Source organism: Plecotus auritus, assembly GCF_963455305.1.
Source record: "Plecotus auritus genome assembly, chromosome: 8".
NCBI classification, from domain to species: domain Eukaryota; kingdom Metazoa; phylum Chordata; class Mammalia; order Chiroptera; family Vespertilionidae; genus Plecotus; species Plecotus auritus.
The window spans coordinates 97,718,091-97,737,314 of record NC_137782.1 but is presented as its reverse complement, the minus strand read 5'-3'; the positions used below and the strand labels follow the sequence as shown (position 1 = coordinate 97,737,314).

Sequence of the window (19,224 nt, the reverse complement as noted above, 5' to 3'; positions counted from 1 at the left end):
TGTCACAGCCCCGGGCACAGGCAACATCCAGTGCGAAGGAGGCACAGCTGAGCCTCGTTTCTCTCCCATTGGGGGCCTGTCACAGTCACTCACACTCCGCACCTGTCACCTGTTACGAGTTGCACCTACATTGTATCAAGTGAGTCAAGTACATCTAATTGTACGCTTAGTTATCAATCTTTGTAAAATGAAGACTTCCTACTGTAGCCAAAGCAACTGATTTTGGTATGAAAATCACACAAGCCCAGGTTGCTTTCTGTGCTTTAATGCTCCACAGGCCCCGGCCCGGCCATCAGCTTCTTTCGGGCCTCCCCTCCACTCACTCATTTGGTCTGTTTGCAAGTTACTCGGTAATACAAAAATAACCACAAATTCTCTGTGTCTGGCATATAAAAACTGAGCAAAAATTATCCCATCGCTCATTACCTTAAAACAAAACATCTTGGAAAAAATACAACACAGGTTTTTAACTTCTGCAGTATTTTTTCATATAAAACACTAGTAAAATAGGCTTCTTAGAAATTAAATAGTGAAATATCAACCACATTATACACATCATTACAGTACAAGTGAATGAGGCCAAGCACCCAGCTGTGTCTCAGGCGCTGAGGGAGGGGCCGCTGCATGCGGCTTGTGTGGCCTTTCTCCTGAGGACGCAGTCACTTAAGCAAGCGCAGCGGACAGATGGTCCAGTGGGAAGACTGGTGCTCCTGGGCAGGCGGGGACAACAGCATTGCTGCTCATTCCTCCAGGTCTCTCTGGCATGCAGCTGTAGCTTGGGCCGCTGGTGCAAAGAGCAGCGGAACTGACACAAAGCACACTCCACCTAAGCCGTGATCCTGTTTCTAGGAGTGTGGGTGCCACAGAACCCCGGGCCCAGGGCGGGCAGCAGGGGCCAAGCACCTGACCCCTGCCAGCCCTTCTCTGAGGAGCATCTAAGTTCGGCGCCGCTTGGCAGCACTGGGGCTTGAGGGGTTGCTGTTGGCGGTCAGGACCTTGTCGGTGACTCGGCTGCGCTTGCGCTTGTCCACCCCTTCCTTGGCCCCCAAGTCTGAGGAGTTCTTGTCTCTGTCTTTGCTGCACTTTTCGGTTGCTTTCCCCAAGCTTCCTGAAGATGAAAAAACTGGGAAACAAAATCATTTGGCTGAAAACAGAATATCCAGAATTTTATTTCTTCTTCTTGTTCAGTTAGAAAATTCTGTATCTACACATATGACACTCTGAACCCACAAGCTTCTCCTGAGCTGGGGGCGCCCGCCCGGCCCACAGAGCACCTGGCCCTCCGTGGGGGCCTCGGGCACCACGCGCTCAGGCTGCAGGACCCGCCCTGGCCGCCACTCACGCCTGTGCTGCAAGGTGGAGCCAGCTTTGCTACTCAGTTTGTCCTGTACTGGGGCCTCCGGCACTGCACACTGGGTCCACCTGACTGGGCCCGCTGGTGCCCGGGGCCGCCCTGTGGTTCATTCATGGTGTCGGCCACATGCACGATGTCCATGCCCGGTGAGGCTCCTGCCCGAGCAGATGGAAGCTGCCTTTCAACTGCTGGACCAGATAGAGTAGCTGGGGCTGCAACAGGCTAGAAATACAGGCTGGGGACCTGCGCTGCGCCCTGCAGGAAGGCCTTGCCAGGGGTGGGTGCTGTGTCCCCCGGGACCCCGGCGGAGGGACGGGAGAAGCTACACACTTACCATCATCAGCCCCATTATGGGGGTCCATGTCTTCCTTCATTTCCTCCTTCATTTCCTCTTCAATGGTCACTTTTCCTGCGGGGAGAGAGCTGCCTTCACTGAATGCCCACACTATTGGGTGACTACGCCTGGCCCAACCTGGGGTGGCTCAGGCTGGGGCTGCTCCGACCATCCGGGTGGGCCGAGCATCACAGGCCAGAGACCCTCACTCATGCCCTTCACCCTGACACCACCACCCTTGGCCCACCTCCCGCCTTTCCCTATTCCCAAACCTAACCTTGTCTAAGTCTCACCTTCGCGGACTTCTTGAATGATTTCTTCCGGGAGGACGAAGTTCCTCTCTGGATTCGGGAATGGAAGAATCTCAGACTCGTGCTGATGGCAAATAGGAAGTTTAGTTTTTTTAAGAAACAAAAAAGATGATGTGATTTTAGCAAGTGACTAAAAATGTGTAAGAGCCACCTCAGGAGCACCCAGTGAGTGCACAGTGTCGCCCTGAGGCTGCAGAGGTGGGCAGGCGACAGACCAGGGAGGGCACAGCTCCAGCGCCAGCCAGGGCAGGAGTCTTGGTGAGAAGAATGCTGGTCAGTGTCACCTGAGATGCGCTGGGCCTCCTCCCTGCTGGCACATGCCTCAGGGCAGAGCAGCAGCAGCTGCCACACGCTCAGGGGCAGTGGCAGCCCAGCAGCCTGGAGACACGGTGTGTGGGCTGAGAAAGCCACCCTACAGAAAGCAGGTAAGGAGAGCAGAGACCCAAGGCCCCTACGGCTTGTCAGGTTCCACCTGTCCTGCACGTCACGTGTGCCAGAAGGGACAGAGACCCTGATACATGGAACACAGGATGAGGGAAGGTGAGTTGGTGGGAGGGGATTCGGGAAACGGCCTTCCACCTGCCACCCACATGGGAGCCATGTCAAGCCAGATGGCCCGCTGTCAACGTGCTGATCAGCATCTCTGGCCGCAGTGACCCACCGGCTGGTGGTCCCCCTGGTCACTCTGTGGGTAGGTTCCAGGGACTTGTGCTAACAAGGGCCAGAGTCGTGCTGGGGTCTAGGCAGTACCATCCCTGAGGTCTTTCTTGCCCATACCTGAGTGACAGGCCATGACAGGAAGAGGGAGAGGGCTGCTGTCCTGAGCTGAGAGCCCTGGGTGTACACTGCAGCCTCTTGGGGCCTGTCATGTGGGCCTCCTGCGCTAGTGTCTGTGCCTCAGAGCTGCCTGCCTGTCTCCCCGAGGACACCAGGGGCTCCCCATGACAGGACTCTGCTGCTCTCATCTCCATGTCCCACTTCTGGCCCCCAGCAGCCTGAAGTCAGGGTGTGGGAAGTGCCTGGGGTCCAGGTGACGCCACACATGACAGACATGGGAGCTTTGCTGAGTGCAGGCCTGCCTCGGCCCCGCACCCAAGGCCACCCCAGAAGAACCCCTCTAGCACAGCAGCTGACCCTCAAAGGGGCTGTGCATAAACAGCAGCCAGCTCCAGGGCACAGCTGTGACCCATGACAAGCAGAGGCAAAGGACTTGCCAGAGGTCGACAAGATGCAAAGGACAGCACAGGATCTGGACAGAAGGCTGGGGGGCTGGCAAGCCTTCCCTGACCCAGCTTAGGCTCCTGCCTCGACCCCAGGTGCCTCAACCGCAGGTGTGTGCCCTCCTCTGATCTCCTGCTGTTCCTCTGTGGGGAACACCTGTCCCTTTGGCCCTCATGGTTACCTAGGTAACCTGGTCAGCTGGGAGTCCCATGAGGCCCGAAGCCCTGCCTGTCTGGTTCTCAGAGAAGCCACCACATTCACCTTAACCTGACCGGAATGTGGGCACTTCCTGCCTGGAGCACTCCTGGGACCTCCCATAGGACAGATGCCCGCGTGAGGGCTCCCTCCCTTGGGCCTGGGCTCCGGCGTTACCTCCCTGGAGAGACTTTCACTGATCACCAATCTACAGAAGGTTCTGCACAGGTAACCAGCTATCATCACTAGGTCTGTGCTTTCTTTAACCCCACTCGGAGCTACCTGGTTGAATGAATGGTCCCCACGAGGACGCAGGCTCTCTGAGGACAGACCGAGGAGGTCTGGAGGGGACACCACTGCCAGCTCCGTTTGGGGAGGAAGGGGCTCGGCCTTGGGGGACTGGGGAGGGCGGGGCCCAGCTCACCAGCGCCTGCATGTCATACATGGTGCTCAGGTGGTCCCAGATGACCTTGGACGGCACTTGCCTGCCGATATTCTGGCTGAACTTGTCCCTGATACAGATCATGTGGAAGTGCCGGTTCACACCTGCGGGAGAAGGCTCAGGTTGGAGGGAGAGGGGAGGAGGGGCAGGCGTCGGTGGGGAAGGGGTAAAGAAGAGGCAGAGGCGGGGCGCGGGAACCCGGGCAGGGTCAGTGGGAGGGGGCTCCGCCCGGCGCGCGCCCCTGGCCGTTGCCGGCTCGCCCCGCCCCACGCAGGTCCACGGCGCCCGCTCACCGACGGGCTTGTGGCCCAGCATGGCGTGGAAGAGGCACACCTCCACCTCCGGGCTCCACACCACCGTCTCCTCGGCGGGGCTAGTGGCCGCCTCCCCCGGCCCCTTGTCGCCCGCCGCGCCCCCGCCGCCCACCTCGGCCTCCCCCATGGCCCGGCTCAGCGACGAGCCCCCAGCGGGAGCGGCGGGGCCACGGCTCCGCGCAAGCGCACTCGCCGGGGTGCGTGCTCTGCGGGCTCAGCACGCAGGCGCGGGTTCAGCAGAGGGTGGATCCCAGCGCGCGCCCGCGGCGCCCCCTGGCGGTGCGGCCGAGTAACGTAGCGCGGACCTCCGGAAATGGAGATTTGGGGAAGGGGATGGTGGCGCTCTAAATTAGGTTGAGGCGATCGCTGCACAACTCTGGGTAAATCCCGTCGAATGTAAATGGCGGAATTGCAAATTACACCCCAATAAAGCGATTAAGAAATAAGAGCAGGCCACACTCAATTCCGCCAGTGTGGGCTTTAAAGGGCTTCTTTTGCCTCTGGTCTGAGCACTGCACAAAGCGGCTTCTGCGCAACGGGGAAGGATCTTGACCCAGACGCCCAAACAGGTGGGCGCCTGGGGGGTTAACCCGGGCTGCGGCAGGGGCCACGCCTGGGTGGGGCCCCGGAGAGGCCCCGGAGAGACCCCGGAGAGACCCCGGCGCAAGTTAACTGCGGTCCGCACCGGGGCGTGGCCGAGGCAGAGCCGGGTCGGGGCCAGATGGAGGGTTAACCGCTAGTCGGCGCCCAAACCGCGGCCGGGGGCGGTGCGGTGCCGGGGCGGAGTCTTGCCCTGGGGCGTGGTCAAGGTGGGGCTGCCGGCTGGGAGGCAGCAGCCCAGTGACGAATCAAAGCAGCACCCAATCAAGGCATCCCGGGCCTCCGCACCGCCCCGCCCATTCCTGCCAGGCCACGCCCCCGTGGTGCCCTAGCCCGGGACCCCCGGGCAGTGCGCTCTTTGGCTCCCAATGGTTGTATACTCGAGGGTGGGGCTTGTGGGTCCCCTTTCTCTGCCGCCTGCAAGCTGTGTGAGTCGCGCCAGGCACAGAGCCTCTTTAGGCCTCAGTTTCCTCCTGCGTGCGATTGGACCAACAAGGGCGCATTCCCAGGGTTCTGCCCAGCCAGCCGTCTGTCTGCTCAGTGTCCCGGATACAGTTCGGGCTTCATAGTAAACAGCTGGAGCCACGCCGCTGAGCGCTGCCCCTTGGCCCGCATAGACTCTGGGACAGCCACGTGGACTCAAAGCGGGATCAGCTGGCTGGGGCCTGAACCTCGGCTTCCCATCTGTGAAGGGGGCTGCCGGTGATGCAGTCCCCACAATTCCAGCAGGAGAGGTGGCCCAGAGAGGATTCTGCAGTGGCCCAGGGACTCCAGCTGTCCTGGGAACCCTGAGGTAGCTGGGAGTTCTGGTCCCGCCTGGCCGGTGCTCCTCTGCCTTGGCCCAGAGTGGGATTTGACTCAGTGGTGGCCGCAAGGCAGAAGCAAGGCTGCTTAACACAGGCTCCTCAACGCAGGAAGTGCTCATTGGAGGGTGGCCCTCCATTATAATCTCTTTACTGTGCCCTGGACACCTTGGGGTCCCTCCTCCTTGGCCACGTGCACTCTCTGCTCACTCCCACCCCATCTTTGCCTTTTTTTTTTTAAAAAAAATACATTTTATTGATTTTTTTTTTATAGAAAGGAAGGGAGAGGAATAGAGAGTTAGAAACATCGATGAGAGAGAAACATCAACCAGCTGCCTCCTGCACACCCCCTACTGGGGATGTGCCCGCAACCAAGGTACATGCCCTTGACTGGAATCGAACCTGGGACCTTTCAGTCCGCAGGCTGATGCTCTGTCCACTGAGCCAAACCGGTTAGGGCCCATCTTTGCCTATTTTTTCTTTTTTAAAAAGTATTTTTATTGATTTCAGAGAGGAAGGGAGAGGGGAAGAGATAGAAACATCAATGATGAGAGAGAATCATTGATTGGCTGCCTCCTGCATGCCCCACACTGGGGACCGAGCCCACAACCCAGGCATGTGCCCTTGACTGGAATCAAACCCGGGACCCTTCAGTCCGCAGGCTGATGCTCTATCCACTGAGCCAAACCAGCTAGGGCCTATCTTTGCCTTTTTCCATTGGAGAGCCTCCTCTCCAGGGGCCTGGGGAACCACAAACACCTCCAGCTGGAGTGGCAAGCTATCTGCTCCACCACCAGCTGGGGCTTGCAGCCCTGGTGACCTCTAGGGGGCGTCTCCCACTCACTGTTTGGACCCAAACCAGGGCTCCTCAGAAGCACGCAGGCAGGAACCAAATGAAGGCTGTTCCTTTGCAACCTGGCCCACCCAGAGGTTGGCATCTTGAAAAGGAAGTCCAATTCTTCAGAAGGGCATCTGAGGGAGGGATCGCTGTGATGACCCAGGGACTTGTGTCCCGCCTGGGGAGGGAAGCGCTGTGGTCGGCTCCATTGATCCTCACAGCACCCTGTCCTGGTCCTATTATTGTCCCCACCACAGCCCTGCAGGGCTGAGCTGGGCCAGGGATGAGGGGAGCCACAGGATGCCAGGCTTAGCTGCTGATCATCCCTGACTGGTGTGGGGGGTTGGCTTCTTTTTGGGGTTGCCAGATTCAACATTAGTTAAATTCCAATTTCAGATAAACAAGGAATAATTTTACAGTATAAGTATGTCTCAAATATTGCATAGGTTATACTTATATAAAAAATTATTCACTATTTAAAATTCAGGTTTAACTGGACGTCTTATATTTTACTAGAGGCCCGGTGCATGAAATTCGTGCACGGGGGTGTGTGTCCTTCAGCCAGGCCTGCACCCTCTCCAGCCTGGGACCCCTCGAGGGATGTCCGACTGCCCGTTTAGGCCCGATCCCAGTGGGATCGGGCCTAAACGGGCAGTCGGACATCCCTCTCACAATCCAGGACTGCTGGCTCCCAACCGCTCGCCTGCCTGCCTTCCTGATTATCCCTAACCGCTTCTGCCTGCCAGCCTGCTCACCCCCTAACCACTCCCCTGCCAGCCTGATTGATGCTTAACTGCTCCCCTGCCAGCCTGTTTTCCCCTAACTGCCCTCCCCTGAAGGCCTGGTCACTCCTAACTGCCCTCTCCTGCAGGCCTAGATCCCTCCCAACTGCCTTTCCCTGCAGGCCTGGTTGCCCCCAACTTCCCTCCTCTGCTGGCTTGGTCACCCCTAACTGCCCTCCCTTGCAGGCTTGATCGCCCCCAACTGCCCTCCCTTGCAGGCCTGGTCCCTCCCAACTGCCTTCCCCTGCTGGCCATCTTGTGGCAGCCATCTTGTGTCCACATGGGGGCAGGATCTTTGACCACATGGGGGCAGCCATCTTGTGTGTTGGAGTGATGGTCAATCTGCATATTACTCTTTTATTAGATAGGATAGAGGCCTGGTGCATGGGTGGGGGCCAGCTGGTTTGTCCTGAAGGGTGTCCTGGATCAGGGTGGGGGTTTCCTTGGGGCGTGGGGAGGCCTGGGCAAGGGGCCTGTGGTGGTTTGCAGGCCAGCCACGCCCCCCAGGCAACCCAAGTGGAGGCCCTGGTATCTGGGGTTTATTTATCTTCTACAATTGAAACTTTGTAGCCTGGAGTGGAGCCAAGCCTTCTGCTTGCTCTGTGGCGGCAGCCATTTTTGGGGGGATTTATGTATCTTCTATAATTGAAACTTTATAGCCTTAAGCGAGGCCTGGGCTGGCCAGGGTGTGTGGAAAGCTTGGCTTCCTCCATCGCCGGGGGCAACCCTAGCCTCCTGCTCTTTCCAGCTCCTTGGCTGCTGCCATTTCTGTTTGGATTTATGTATCTTCTATCATTGAAACTTTGTAGCCTTGAGTGGAGGCCTAGGCCAGCAAGGGCAGGCGGAAAGCTTGGCTTCCTCCATTGCCGGGGAAACCCAAGCCTCCCTCCTGCTCTCTGTGGCCATAGCCATCTTGGTTGGGTTTATTTGCATATTTGCTCCTGATGGGCTGGTGGGCGTGGTTGGTGGGCGTGGCTTGTGGATGTAGCGGAGTGATGGTTAATTTGCATATTGCTCTTCTTTTTTTTAAAAAAAATATATTTTTTATTGATTTTTTACAGAGAGGAAGGAAGAGGGATAGATAGTCAGAAACATCGATGAGAGAGAAACATCGATCAGCTGCCTCTTGCACACCTCCTACTGGGGATGTGCCCGCAACCAAGTTACATGCCCTTGACTGGAATCGAACCTGGGACCTTTCAGTCCGCAGGCTGACGCTCTATCCACTGAGCCAAACCGGTTTTGGCACATATTACTCTTTTATTAGATAGGATCTGATGCTCCCACTCCTAAATTTGCCTAAATTACTGTCTGGTTGGCAGCTTGATGTGCTGAGATGCAGGGCCCGCCCGGTCCATAGTGCCCCACCTCTTGCTGACATGTGTGAGTGAGGGACAGGCAGCCCTGTCACTGCTGGGCACTTAGGATTTGTAGAGTGAGTGAGAGACTCTGATGTGATGGCCAGGGGAGACCTCAGCCCAGGTTCTCCTGGGCTGATTTTGTGGGTGCAGAAGACCCCCCAGGGAAGGGTGTACAAGAATCAACTTCATTACCTCCTGCTTCACTGGACAGAGTCTGTGTGTTTCTGCCAGGAAAAGCCTGGCGGTGAGGTACCCTGTCCACCTGCACACCTGTGGGCGGTGGAATGGACCAAGAGGAGGAGGGTGGAAGTTCTGGTAGCCCAGCATCTCCGAGTGTGAGCGGCAGCCCTCACCAGCAGCCCGATTAGCGGGGATGAGTGCCTGTGTGTGCATGTGCATGCACATGTCAGCGCACATGCGTCCCCGCTCTGCTGAGTCAGCCTGGGGAGGGGCGCTGTTGAGAGCAGTCTTCCAGGTGTCTTGAGATGAGGGCCACCATGGGAGTGCCGCCAGCTGCCTCCAGTGCTGCTCTCAAGTTGCCTCACAGTGGGCAGGGGAGACAGGCAGAGCTGCTTTTCATCATCTCTCCACTTCCCAGTTCTTTGTTGTTGGATATGAGGCCTTCCACGCCCTTGGGCACAGTCTTTGTCATTAGAGCCAGGCCCTGTTGGAAGGACCTTTGTCTGGCTGGCAAATGGTGATTGTGAGAGCTGATGGCCTCACCTGGGACTGCAGGGACCAAGCAGAGAGGAGGGTTTCCTGGTTATTCTGTGCCAGTGGTCATTATTATCCTGTTTGTGTTGGGGAAACCGAGGCACAGGAATACTGGGTAACTGGTCCACTGTGTTAAGTGGGGTGCTGGGCTTTGCACTCTGCCCATGTGACCCCCCCACTCTCTCATCTTCCCTGAGAGTGGGGTCCCACGGGTACCACTCATTTTGCCCTGCTGGAACTGACGGACCCAGCCCCTCCGCTCTCTCCTCCTGTGGCCCTCTGGGAGCCTGTGGACCAGTTTATAGGAAGCCCTTCTCCAGGAGGGTGTCATGCTGGGGGTGGTGGAGATGGGGGAGGTGCGGGCCTCCTGATCAGGGACCCTGTGAAGGCAGTGTGCTCTGTCCTCAGTGAGAGCAGCTCCCTGGGGGCTGTGCGGCAGTGTGGTCACAGTGATGGGGACTTAGCTTCGTGGCTCAGTGCGGCCCAGCGCCAGGGAGAGGGGAGAGCTGGTCTCCAAGGGCTCTGCTTTTTGATGTCGGCTTTGAAGACCCCTATCCCCCAAGAGCCAACTCCAGTGACACCTCTGCCCCACAGACACCCTCTCCCACTGCCCCCCACCCCTTGTTCTATTTTCTAATGATGAGGGCTTTATGCACCATCTGATGGCGGTGTCATGTATCATTTCCCTCTTAGAGCCCTGGGACCACTCTGACCTCAAAATGTTTCAGGACAGCAATGTGACAGCCGCCAAATGCCATGGAGGTCGTGGCTGGGGTGCTCATCATTTCAGCTCTCAGGTCAGTTTCAAGGGAAAAACAAGGGCTGAATTTATTTTGAAAATATGGAATCATTCCTCATTGATGCAGCTTCCATAGGCCAGCTCTGCTTTCTTGTGCACTTACAAAAAAAGAAAATGCTTCTTTGGGTCAATGTGGAGAATAGCGAATGTGCTCTTTGTAAAGGGCAGCGATTCTCTTTAGAGGCAGGAAAAATCATTCTGAAATCAAATTCCTCTGCCCCGCACTTGCCCTGAGCCAGGCCGTGCAGCATCTATAGTGTACTGCTAGTCTCCTCCTCTATCCGTCCTTTCATCCATTCATCTGACCACTCTCCTTCCATCCATCCATCCATCCATCCACTCATCCATCAACCTACCCATCTACCATCCATCCATCCATCCACCCATCCACTCATCTATCCATTCATCTATCTACCTACTCACCCATCCACCCACTCATCCATCAACCCATCCATCCATCCACTCTATCCATCCATCTACTATCCATCCATCCACCATCCATCCATCCATCCATCCATCCATCCATCCACTCATCTATCCATTCATCTATCTATTTACTTACCCATCCATCCACTCATCCATCAACCCACCCATCTACCACCCATCCATCCATCCATCCACCATCCATCCACCCATCCATTCACCCACCCATCCATCTACTCATCCATCAACCCACCCATTTACCATCCATCCATCCATCCATCCATCCATCCATCCATCCATCCACTCATCTATCCATTCATCTATCTACCTACTTACCCATCCATCCACTCATCCATCAACCCACCCATCTACCACCCATCCATCCATCCATCCACCATCCATCCACCCATCCATTCACCCACCCATCCATCTACTCATCCATCAACCCACCCATTTACCATCCATCCATCCATCCATCCATCCATCCATCCATCCATCCACTCATCTATCCATTCATCTATCTACCTACTTACCCATCCATCCACTCATCCATCAACCCACCCATCTACCATCATCCATCCATCCACTCATCTATCCATCCATCTACTATCCATCCATCCACCATCCATCCACCCACCCATCTATCCACTCATCCATCGACCCACCTATCTACCATCTATCCATCCATCCACTCATCTATCCATCCATCTATCTACCTACTCACCCATCCACCTACCCACCCACCCACCCACTCATCTGTTCATCCACCCACCCACTCATCCATCTACTTGTCTATCCACCCATCTACTATCCATCCATCCATCCATCCATCCATCCATCCATCCACCCACCCACCCATCTACCATCCATCCATTCATCTATCATCCACTCATCCACCCATCCACCAACTATCCATCATTCATCCAGGACAGCGGAAAGGTCTGCAGGGGTGGCTGCCATAGCAGGTGCACATCAGTTAGCAGCAGCCAAAGCTGCTAGTGGTGGGAGGAATGGGTCCCAGCCTGGGCCACACTGGTTGGAGTGCATGTCCCTGTGGTCTGCCTCTTTTGTCCACTTACCACTGACCATGCTGTCCCAGGCTGGTCCCCAAGAGCAGCACTTGGAACACCGTGGAGAGCAGGGCATGCTGGTTCAGGAGCTCAGATCTGTCCACTTCCTGCAGACGGGGAGCCGGGCCCCCACCCCACTTCACCGTGGCCCCAATTCAGATCCAGGATGCAGCCTGCTCAGGACAAGGCAGGTGAAGGCTACAGAACTCCCAGCATCATATGGCACCACAGGTGGGCCCTGAGTGTTTCTGGCACTGGCTGAGCCAGCTCCCCGGTCTGTGGATGGTGACCACTGGGCCATGTGAGGGGCTGAGCTCAGGGCTCAAGGGCTGGTTTATCCTCCTCTACATGTGTGCACAGACACACATGCAAAGCTTTCTTTAAAAATATATGTTTATTGATTTCAGAGAGGAAGGGAGAGGGAGAGAGGGATAGAAACATCAATGATGAGGGCGAATCATTGATCGGCTGCCTCTTGCACTCTCCTTACAGGGGATCCAGCCTGCAAACCAAGCATGTGCCCTGATGGGGGATCAAACCATGACCTCCTGGTTCATAGGTTGACGCTCAACCACTGTGCCATGCTGGCCAGGTGTGCAAAGCTTTCTTTTCTTTTCTTTTTTTAAAAAAAATATTTTTATTGATTTTAGAGAGGAAGGGGAGAAAAATAGAAACATCAATAATGAGAAAGAATCATTGATTGGCTGCCTCCTGCATGCTCCTTATTGGGGATTGAGCCCACAACCTGGGCATGTGCCCTTGATCGGAATCGAACCTGGGACCCACAGGCCAATGCTCTATCCATTGAGCCAAATCAGCTAGGGAGTGCAACGCTTTCTTAATACACAGCAAAAGACTGAAAAGCACATAGGTCTGAATCAATAGGGCAGTAAGAATAGCCAAAGTGGTGCAGTGGTTACTGTAGCGATTTCCCACTGCTGCTGCTGCAACAAATTACCACATTGTAGCAGTTTCAAACTGCAGGCTTTTCCTGTCTTATTGTATAGGTCAGCGGGCTGGCCTAGTGTGGCTGGGTCCTCTGCAAGGGTCACACTCTGAAATTAAGGTGTCGTCAGTGAGCGCCTGTTGGGAGGCTCTGGGAACAAGTCGAGCTGGCTCATCCCTGCTGTGCTTGGGATCCAGTTCCTGGAGGCTGTAGGACTGAGGCCCATCCTTGCTGCCTGTGGCCTGGATTGTCCCCAACTTCTCGGGCTCAGGCCCCTTTCTCCACCTTCAAAGCCAGTGGTGGCAGGTGGGGTCCTCCACGCACCTTCAGTCTCTCCGACTTGCCCTCCGGCTCCAGAGAGGCCAGAGAAATTTCTTTGCTTTTAACTGTTCCTGTGACTTCTAGGCCCACCTAGTAATACAGGACACCCTTCTTACCCTAATGCTGTGGCCTTACTCACATCTACAACATCCCTCTGCCCTGTCACATAACACGACACGTGTCCCAGGCTCCGGGGGTTGGGGGGTGGACATCTGCCTCCACAGACACTAAGCCACCTTCCCGAGGCCGGCAGTTCTGCGGGTCTGATGCAGAAGGACCCAGCACTCTGGACACTGAGGCGGGCCCGGGCTAGCACAGGGCTGCCGCCCCCTCCCAGGACAGGACGTCCTCCAGGCTGCCTCCGGGCGGGACCTGAGTGGTGGGGAGGAACAGTGATGGTTCCTGGCATCAGCTTCGCCCCTCTTTTGTGTTGTGCTACTTATCTGAAAATAACATATTCTTAAAACACAAAAAATGAAAAGTCAATATTGAAAATCAAGTCTGGGTCAGGGTCCGCATGCACAGCCGTGGAGACTGGGAAGCTGTTTGGGCTCCCCGGTAAGTAATGGCTGGAAAGTCATTGAACATCACCCAGGGCCACTTGCCTTCGAAGAACCCAGAGCTCAGCCCCTGAGCGATGGACTGGACGCTGGCTTTCAGGACGGGCAGGAGGTGAGGGGCAGGCACACCTGCCAGCTTGCACCTCCCTCTGCCTGGAGGTGGCAGGGCGCCCGGGGAGCCCTATCCAGTGTGTGTGGGGTGGGGTGAGGGGATGAAGGGGTAGGGGGCTGAGGAGGGTAGGGGGAAAGGGCGGGCGGGGGAGGGTGCTGGTTTGGGGAGCAGCAGGGATAGGACCCCTGAGATGACTCATCTGAGGTGACCCAGAGAGACAGTTACTGCCTGGCCACGAGAAAATCTGCCCCTCGGCTCTTTGGTGCTCTGAGTGGGTGAGGCCAGGGTCCTCTGGCCACAGGAAAGGGGTCAGGCCCCAGGGGGGGACCTTCGCCATCTATTTCCCACCTTCTCCCCACCGAGGCTGGATTCCCATACTGGCAAGGGGCCGGGGCACAGACCGTGCGGGGACACTGCCTCCTTGGCCCCTCCCCATTTGTAAGCTGAGGACAATGTGGGGTGTCTCCAGGGCTGCTGGGAGGCCCTGAACCCCTGGGTACACTAGCTTCTGAGAACCAGTCAGCAGCCACTGCTCGCTCCAGGGGAGGGGCTGGGCGGAGCCGCCAAGGCCTCACACCGGATACTCCCCCCCAACCCCCACCCCACCCCCTTGTGCCGCGTGGGGGGCGTGCCGCTGCTTTCTGGCCTGAAGCAGGTGCGCCGGGAGTCTGAGTGGTGCTGACCAGCTCGGAATGGCAGAGTGGCCGAGGGGACAGTGTGGCGGTCCTGGGGATAGTCAGGTTTGAGGACCATGTGGTGTGAGGGACCCAGCCTGCTCTACTTCTGGCCTCAGACGGAGGCCCACCAGGATGGGGCCTCTGCTCTGTGATCAGGGCTCAGGGCCCTGCTGGCACCACTGCCGGGCGGCCTCTCAGGCTGAGGGAGTGTCACTGTCGAACGGAGATGGATGACGGGGCTTCTCGGAGGAGCCCGAGTGCCGGGCAGGAGAAGCAATTAGGTGATTAAGGGCAATCTGGGCCCAAGAGAGGCGACTGATGTGGACAAACAGCCAGCAGTCTGGCCGCTGAGCTGGCCCCGCTCGGGACGCCATGGGCAGGACTGGCCAACTCCAGACGGGGGCACTCAGAGGCCTGTCGTGCCCGCCCCTGCCCACGTGTTCCTGTGAGCCGTGTCATCCTGCCAGGCCCTGGGTCCAGCTGGCCCACCTGTCAGCATCGCTCTTGCCACACAGGTGTCCCCTGAGGGAAGCATGGCCCTCCCTGCCGCTCCCAGTCCTCACCGAGATGGCCTCAACACCTTGCCTTTCTCCTGATTCCCTTGGTGCCCCCACCTCACGAGCACCCAGGGCCCCGCCCGCTCACTACGCCCGCACAGCAGGGCTGCACTCCCCAGGGGCTCAGGGAAGTCTGTTCATGGGAATCTCCACCCGCTGGGGGCTCCCAGGAGCACAAGCCCAAGGCTGCCCCCTCGCTCCCTCCTCCAAGTGGTCTCCCTGGATTGCAGCCCCCGGCTGGTCTGCGCAGGGTCTCCGCTGCCTCCCTGAGTGGGAGGCTCCACCCCTGACTGGTCCTCTGCTTGGACACAGGACAGGAACCCCCGACTGCGCAGGCGGGAGAGGCGTTTTGTTAAGGGAGCATTTGAATGTTAGAAATCTATTTTAATTTTGTGCCTACAAATGGCTTTGTGAGTGTGCACACAGGGGAAGGAGGGACGCCACATGCATGGATGTGGCATGTGAATGTGTGTGTGTGTGTGTGTGTGTGCAGGCGCCAGTCAGGACCTGCTGTGTCTGTGAGCAGCAGGTGGCAGTGACAGGCACGGGCAGGACACGGGCCCACCTGCCGGCACGCGTGTCTCCGGGTGGGACCAGTGGAGACGGCACACTGTACCACACACTCTTCCATGTTACTTAAAATTTCCACATGAAAATGAATCACTTTTTTAATAAAAGGAAAGGGTTTTGCATCTTGAAAGATAATGTGTACACAGCAAGCGGTAGGGCACCGGGTTGGGGGCCAGACCCAGGGCCCCTGCAGCCTGGCCCGGCCTCAGCCCAGCTCCCATTCTGCTCCTTGGTTCCAATCCTTCCCCCCGCCCCCCCCCACCCAGAGGCTGAGCCCACGCTCCTGATGAGGAAAGAGCAGGTGAGGTGTGGACATTGGGCACTTAGTAGGGCGGCATCGGTGAGAAGCTCAATGTTAAGCTGAGCAGCAAGATGACAGGAGACGCTGCCCTTGTCACCTGCCTGGCTGGAGGCCCAGTGCAGGCCCTGGGCACTGGGCATTCCCACGCAGCCTGCTCGCAGGAGTGGCCAGCAGGTTCAGTAGTGTTCCCTTGGCTGCAAGTCATGTCAGCTGACGTGGCCAGGTGTCACTGCTTTGGGGGAAAGTGCTGAGCCGTGCAGGTGGCCCCAGCTCTGAAGATGTGAGGGCCATTCCCGGGGACCCCACAGGAGGTCTTGGTTGCCCCCTCAGCTGTAAAGCAGAGCAGCAAGCCATGGGTCCAGGCCCGTGTCCTGAGCACAGGTTCGGTCCAGCTCCAGGTAGGCCGGGGTCGCCTCCCCGCCCCAGCAAGAACTGGCGAGATGGTGGCCAGCTGTCGGCTGGCTCATTAGGATTTTGAGTGTCTATGATTACCATGCTCTGTGTAGTCAAAGATAAGCAAACTGCCCTCAAACACAGTCACTGGGGGGTTTGAATGTTCTCATTTCTCCCCACACACGGGCCCCATGAAGACAGCCCCAGTGTCTCCTGGGCCGGGGAGCGAGAACCCTGCCTGGGAACTGGGTGAGACTCTGGCTGGCACTGGGGACTTCGTTCAGCAGGTTCAGACCCGGCCACTGAAGGACAGCCTCAGTTGTGGGGAGGGAGGCCTGGCCATGAGGAGGGGCGGCAAGGACTAAGCTGGGTGTGCTTCGGGCCTGGGAACTGGCTCTGGTTCTGGGCTGGGCTGAGGGCTCCCACGTGTCTCCCTTCATCTCAAAGGGACAAGGGTGGGACTGGAGAGGCCTGGGCAGTCAGGAGGGTGGTGCCAGGCACCCAAAGGTCTGCCGATTGCCTCCTGAGCTGGGCCGCAGGCTGAGGACTGGCCACCTCTCGGAGCTGAGGAGTGAGGACCACTGGGGTGGGAGGCTGGAGCAGGCTGGGTGTGTGCATGCACATGTGTATGTTGTGTGCAGGTATGTGCACAGGCATGTGCATGTGCATGTGTGCCAGTAGGCCCTCCCCACGTGGAGCACAGTGCCTGCTCCGGCTCCTGGCTCTACCACTCCTCACTCCCCATCTGGCCCCTGGCTTCCCCTGCCTCTGTCCCCTCTGGGAAGCAGCCTCATTTCTTTCATAAATTCAGCCTGGACATGGTTTCCATGGTGTTTGATAAAAATTGGAATTCAAATCATAATTGTGGGGAATGGGGGACATGGGAGGAGGAATGGAGTGGGAGGGAGTGGGGGTTGGAGGAAGGGCTGGGGAGGGCGGAGGGGGCGGGGGGGGGCGGGCGGGGAGCTTCCTAGCCCAGGCTCCTGCATAAGCCGGTGGCTGTTTTTTCTTTTATCCCTTCGAGTGTATTTTCATATGTATAGAGCTCTCCCCCTCCTCCTCCCATCGCTTAGCAATGGCGGTGAGCCAGAGGTGCCCTCCCTCTGCGGGTGGTGGGTTCCTCTCTGGTCCACTTGCTGGAATAGAGGTTCCAGCAGAGAAAACCTGTGGGGCATGTGGAGGGTGTGGCTACGTGCCCTCGTGAAACAGGGGCGCGGAGCTGTGGCTATGGTTCAGGACTGCCTGCGCATGTTCCCCAAATTCTCTCTTGATGACTAGCCTGAAACTCCATTAGAACTGCATTCCTTCGGATGTTTTTATAAACAGTCAGTGCCTCTACTGGAACTCACAGTGATGGGAGTCCGTGCCTCACTGCTGGCTGTAGGGGGAGTGGTGCCTCAAAAGCACAGAGGGTGGGGCACTTGGAGCCTCATGCCTCATCCCTGAGCCAATCAGAACACCTGGCAGGTGAGTAAGTGAATGATGGATGGACAGGAGGATGGGAAGGGCTGGGCAGTCGTTCCTGTACTCAGTGGGCCTGGGACGCTGCAGCACAAGTTGCCGCGGGTGCAGGTTCCCAGGCCACCAGAGCATCTGCTCACACGAGCAGGGGGGCTGTGGGGAGGCTGGGATGCCAGTCGGGGTCAGTACTGCTGTGCTGTCCAGGCTGCCAGGGCCCCGAGGGGAGTGGACAGAGGGCTCTCTGCAGGCTGCGAAGACACTTTCCTTTTCGACCACCACGGCTGAGGCCTTGGGGACCCTGCTGTGGTGAGATTCAGGCAGAGCGGAGGCAGCAGGAAAGGGGGGAATGTGGGGGTGCCCCAATTCAGAAGGCACCTCCTGTGGGTAGGTGTCCAGGCTGTCTGCTGGCAGGAGGTAGCAGACAGTGGTGGCTTTCTGAGGGGACAGGGTTAGTGCCCCTGCCCTGTTCCCAGGCCCCCCAACTGCTGACCCCTAGCTTTGTTCCCTCAATTCCCTCGGTTGGGGTGTGGAGACCAGAGTCAGATGTCAGAGAACCCCACACCCCTTCCTCGGTCTCTGTGCTCAGAGCACAGACCAGGAAATTGAGGCTCAGGAGAGGCTAGTGTGGGCTCAGGGCTCCCTGACACCAGGCTGTGAGGGGACCCCATGGCCCACAGGGGGCTGCTCCTGCACAAGCCCCTCTTCCTCCATGGTTTCCTGAAGCTCTGGAGGGTGGATGGGACCTGAACTGGGGGATCCTGGCCCCCAACCCCCCAGCCTCTCGGAGACACGACGAAAGCGCACATGTGTTGGTTAAAGGGCCCCAGTGAGGGGCTGTCTGCTGTGCTAGCAAATATCTGTTGAATAAGTGCATGAATGAATGAGTGGGTGGATCAGTGAGTGAGTGAATGGATGGATGAGTGGTTGGATGAGTGAGTGGACAAGTGAGTGGATGGATGAGTGAGTGAATGGATGAGTGAGTGAATGGATGAGTGAGTGGACGAATGAGTGGATGGATGAGTGAATGGATGAGTGAATGAATGGATGATGAGTGAATGGATGAGTGAGTGAGTTGGTGAGTGAGTGGACGAATGAGTGAGTGGATGAGTGAGTGGATGGATAAGTGGATGGATGAGTGAATGGATGAGTGAGTGAATGGATGAATGAGAGAGTGGACAGATGAGTGAGTGGATGAATGAGTGAGTGGATGGATGAGTGAGTGGACGAGTGAGTGAGTGGATGAGTGGATGGATGAGTGAACAGATGGATGCACACAGGCCCACAGCAGTGGAGCCAGTCATGGGGGCCATCATTTCCTTTATTGAGAAACTCGGGATTCTGTCGATGGCTATACATTGAGGTGGGGTGTGAAGTGACACGACTACTGACCAGTCACTGGGGACACTGGACTCCAAGACTGGACCTGCCAACACATGGAGCCCTGGAGTGACAACATGACGAGGCCAGGAGCTGACGTGGCACCAGGAAGGCTGGGCAGGTGCGCAGACAGGGCCCAGGATAACAACAGGAAGGTGGCTCTGGGGTGGCAGCCATAGACGCACCCTGGCTGCGTCCAGGTCTGGGTGGTGGGGTCTCCATCTTGTGTCCACTCTTCCTCCCCTCAGAGATGTCTGTCCATTCTGGGTGGGGTCCTCCGGAACAGTCACCTGCAGCCTGACACGGACCCACTGTGGGCCTGCTCCCTGCCATTCTCTGGGCTTGAGGCAGGGCTCCGAGGGGCGTGGCCACACTGACTGGGTCTGAA

At 57.4% G+C, this 19,224-nt stretch overlaps 1 protein-coding gene across 1 annotated transcript; it reads right to left on the bottom strand.

Annotated features, from left to right (window-relative positions):
• Window positions 1–251: 251 nt before the first annotated feature.
• Window positions 252–4,356, bottom strand: MRGBP (MRG domain binding protein). Its single transcript, XM_080683831.1, has 5 exons — window positions 4,151–4,356; window positions 3,840–3,961; window positions 1,982–2,063; window positions 1,689–1,763; window positions 252–1,123 (listed from the first exon to the last, which is right to left on the bottom strand). The coding sequence occupies exons 1-5, from the start codon at window positions 4,296–4,298 to the stop codon at window positions 936–938; spliced, it is 615 nt and encodes a 204-aa protein (XP_080539957.1). The 5' UTR covers window positions 4,299–4,356; the 3' UTR covers window positions 252–935.
• Between the last annotated feature and the right edge of the window lie 14,868 nt (window positions 4,357–19,224).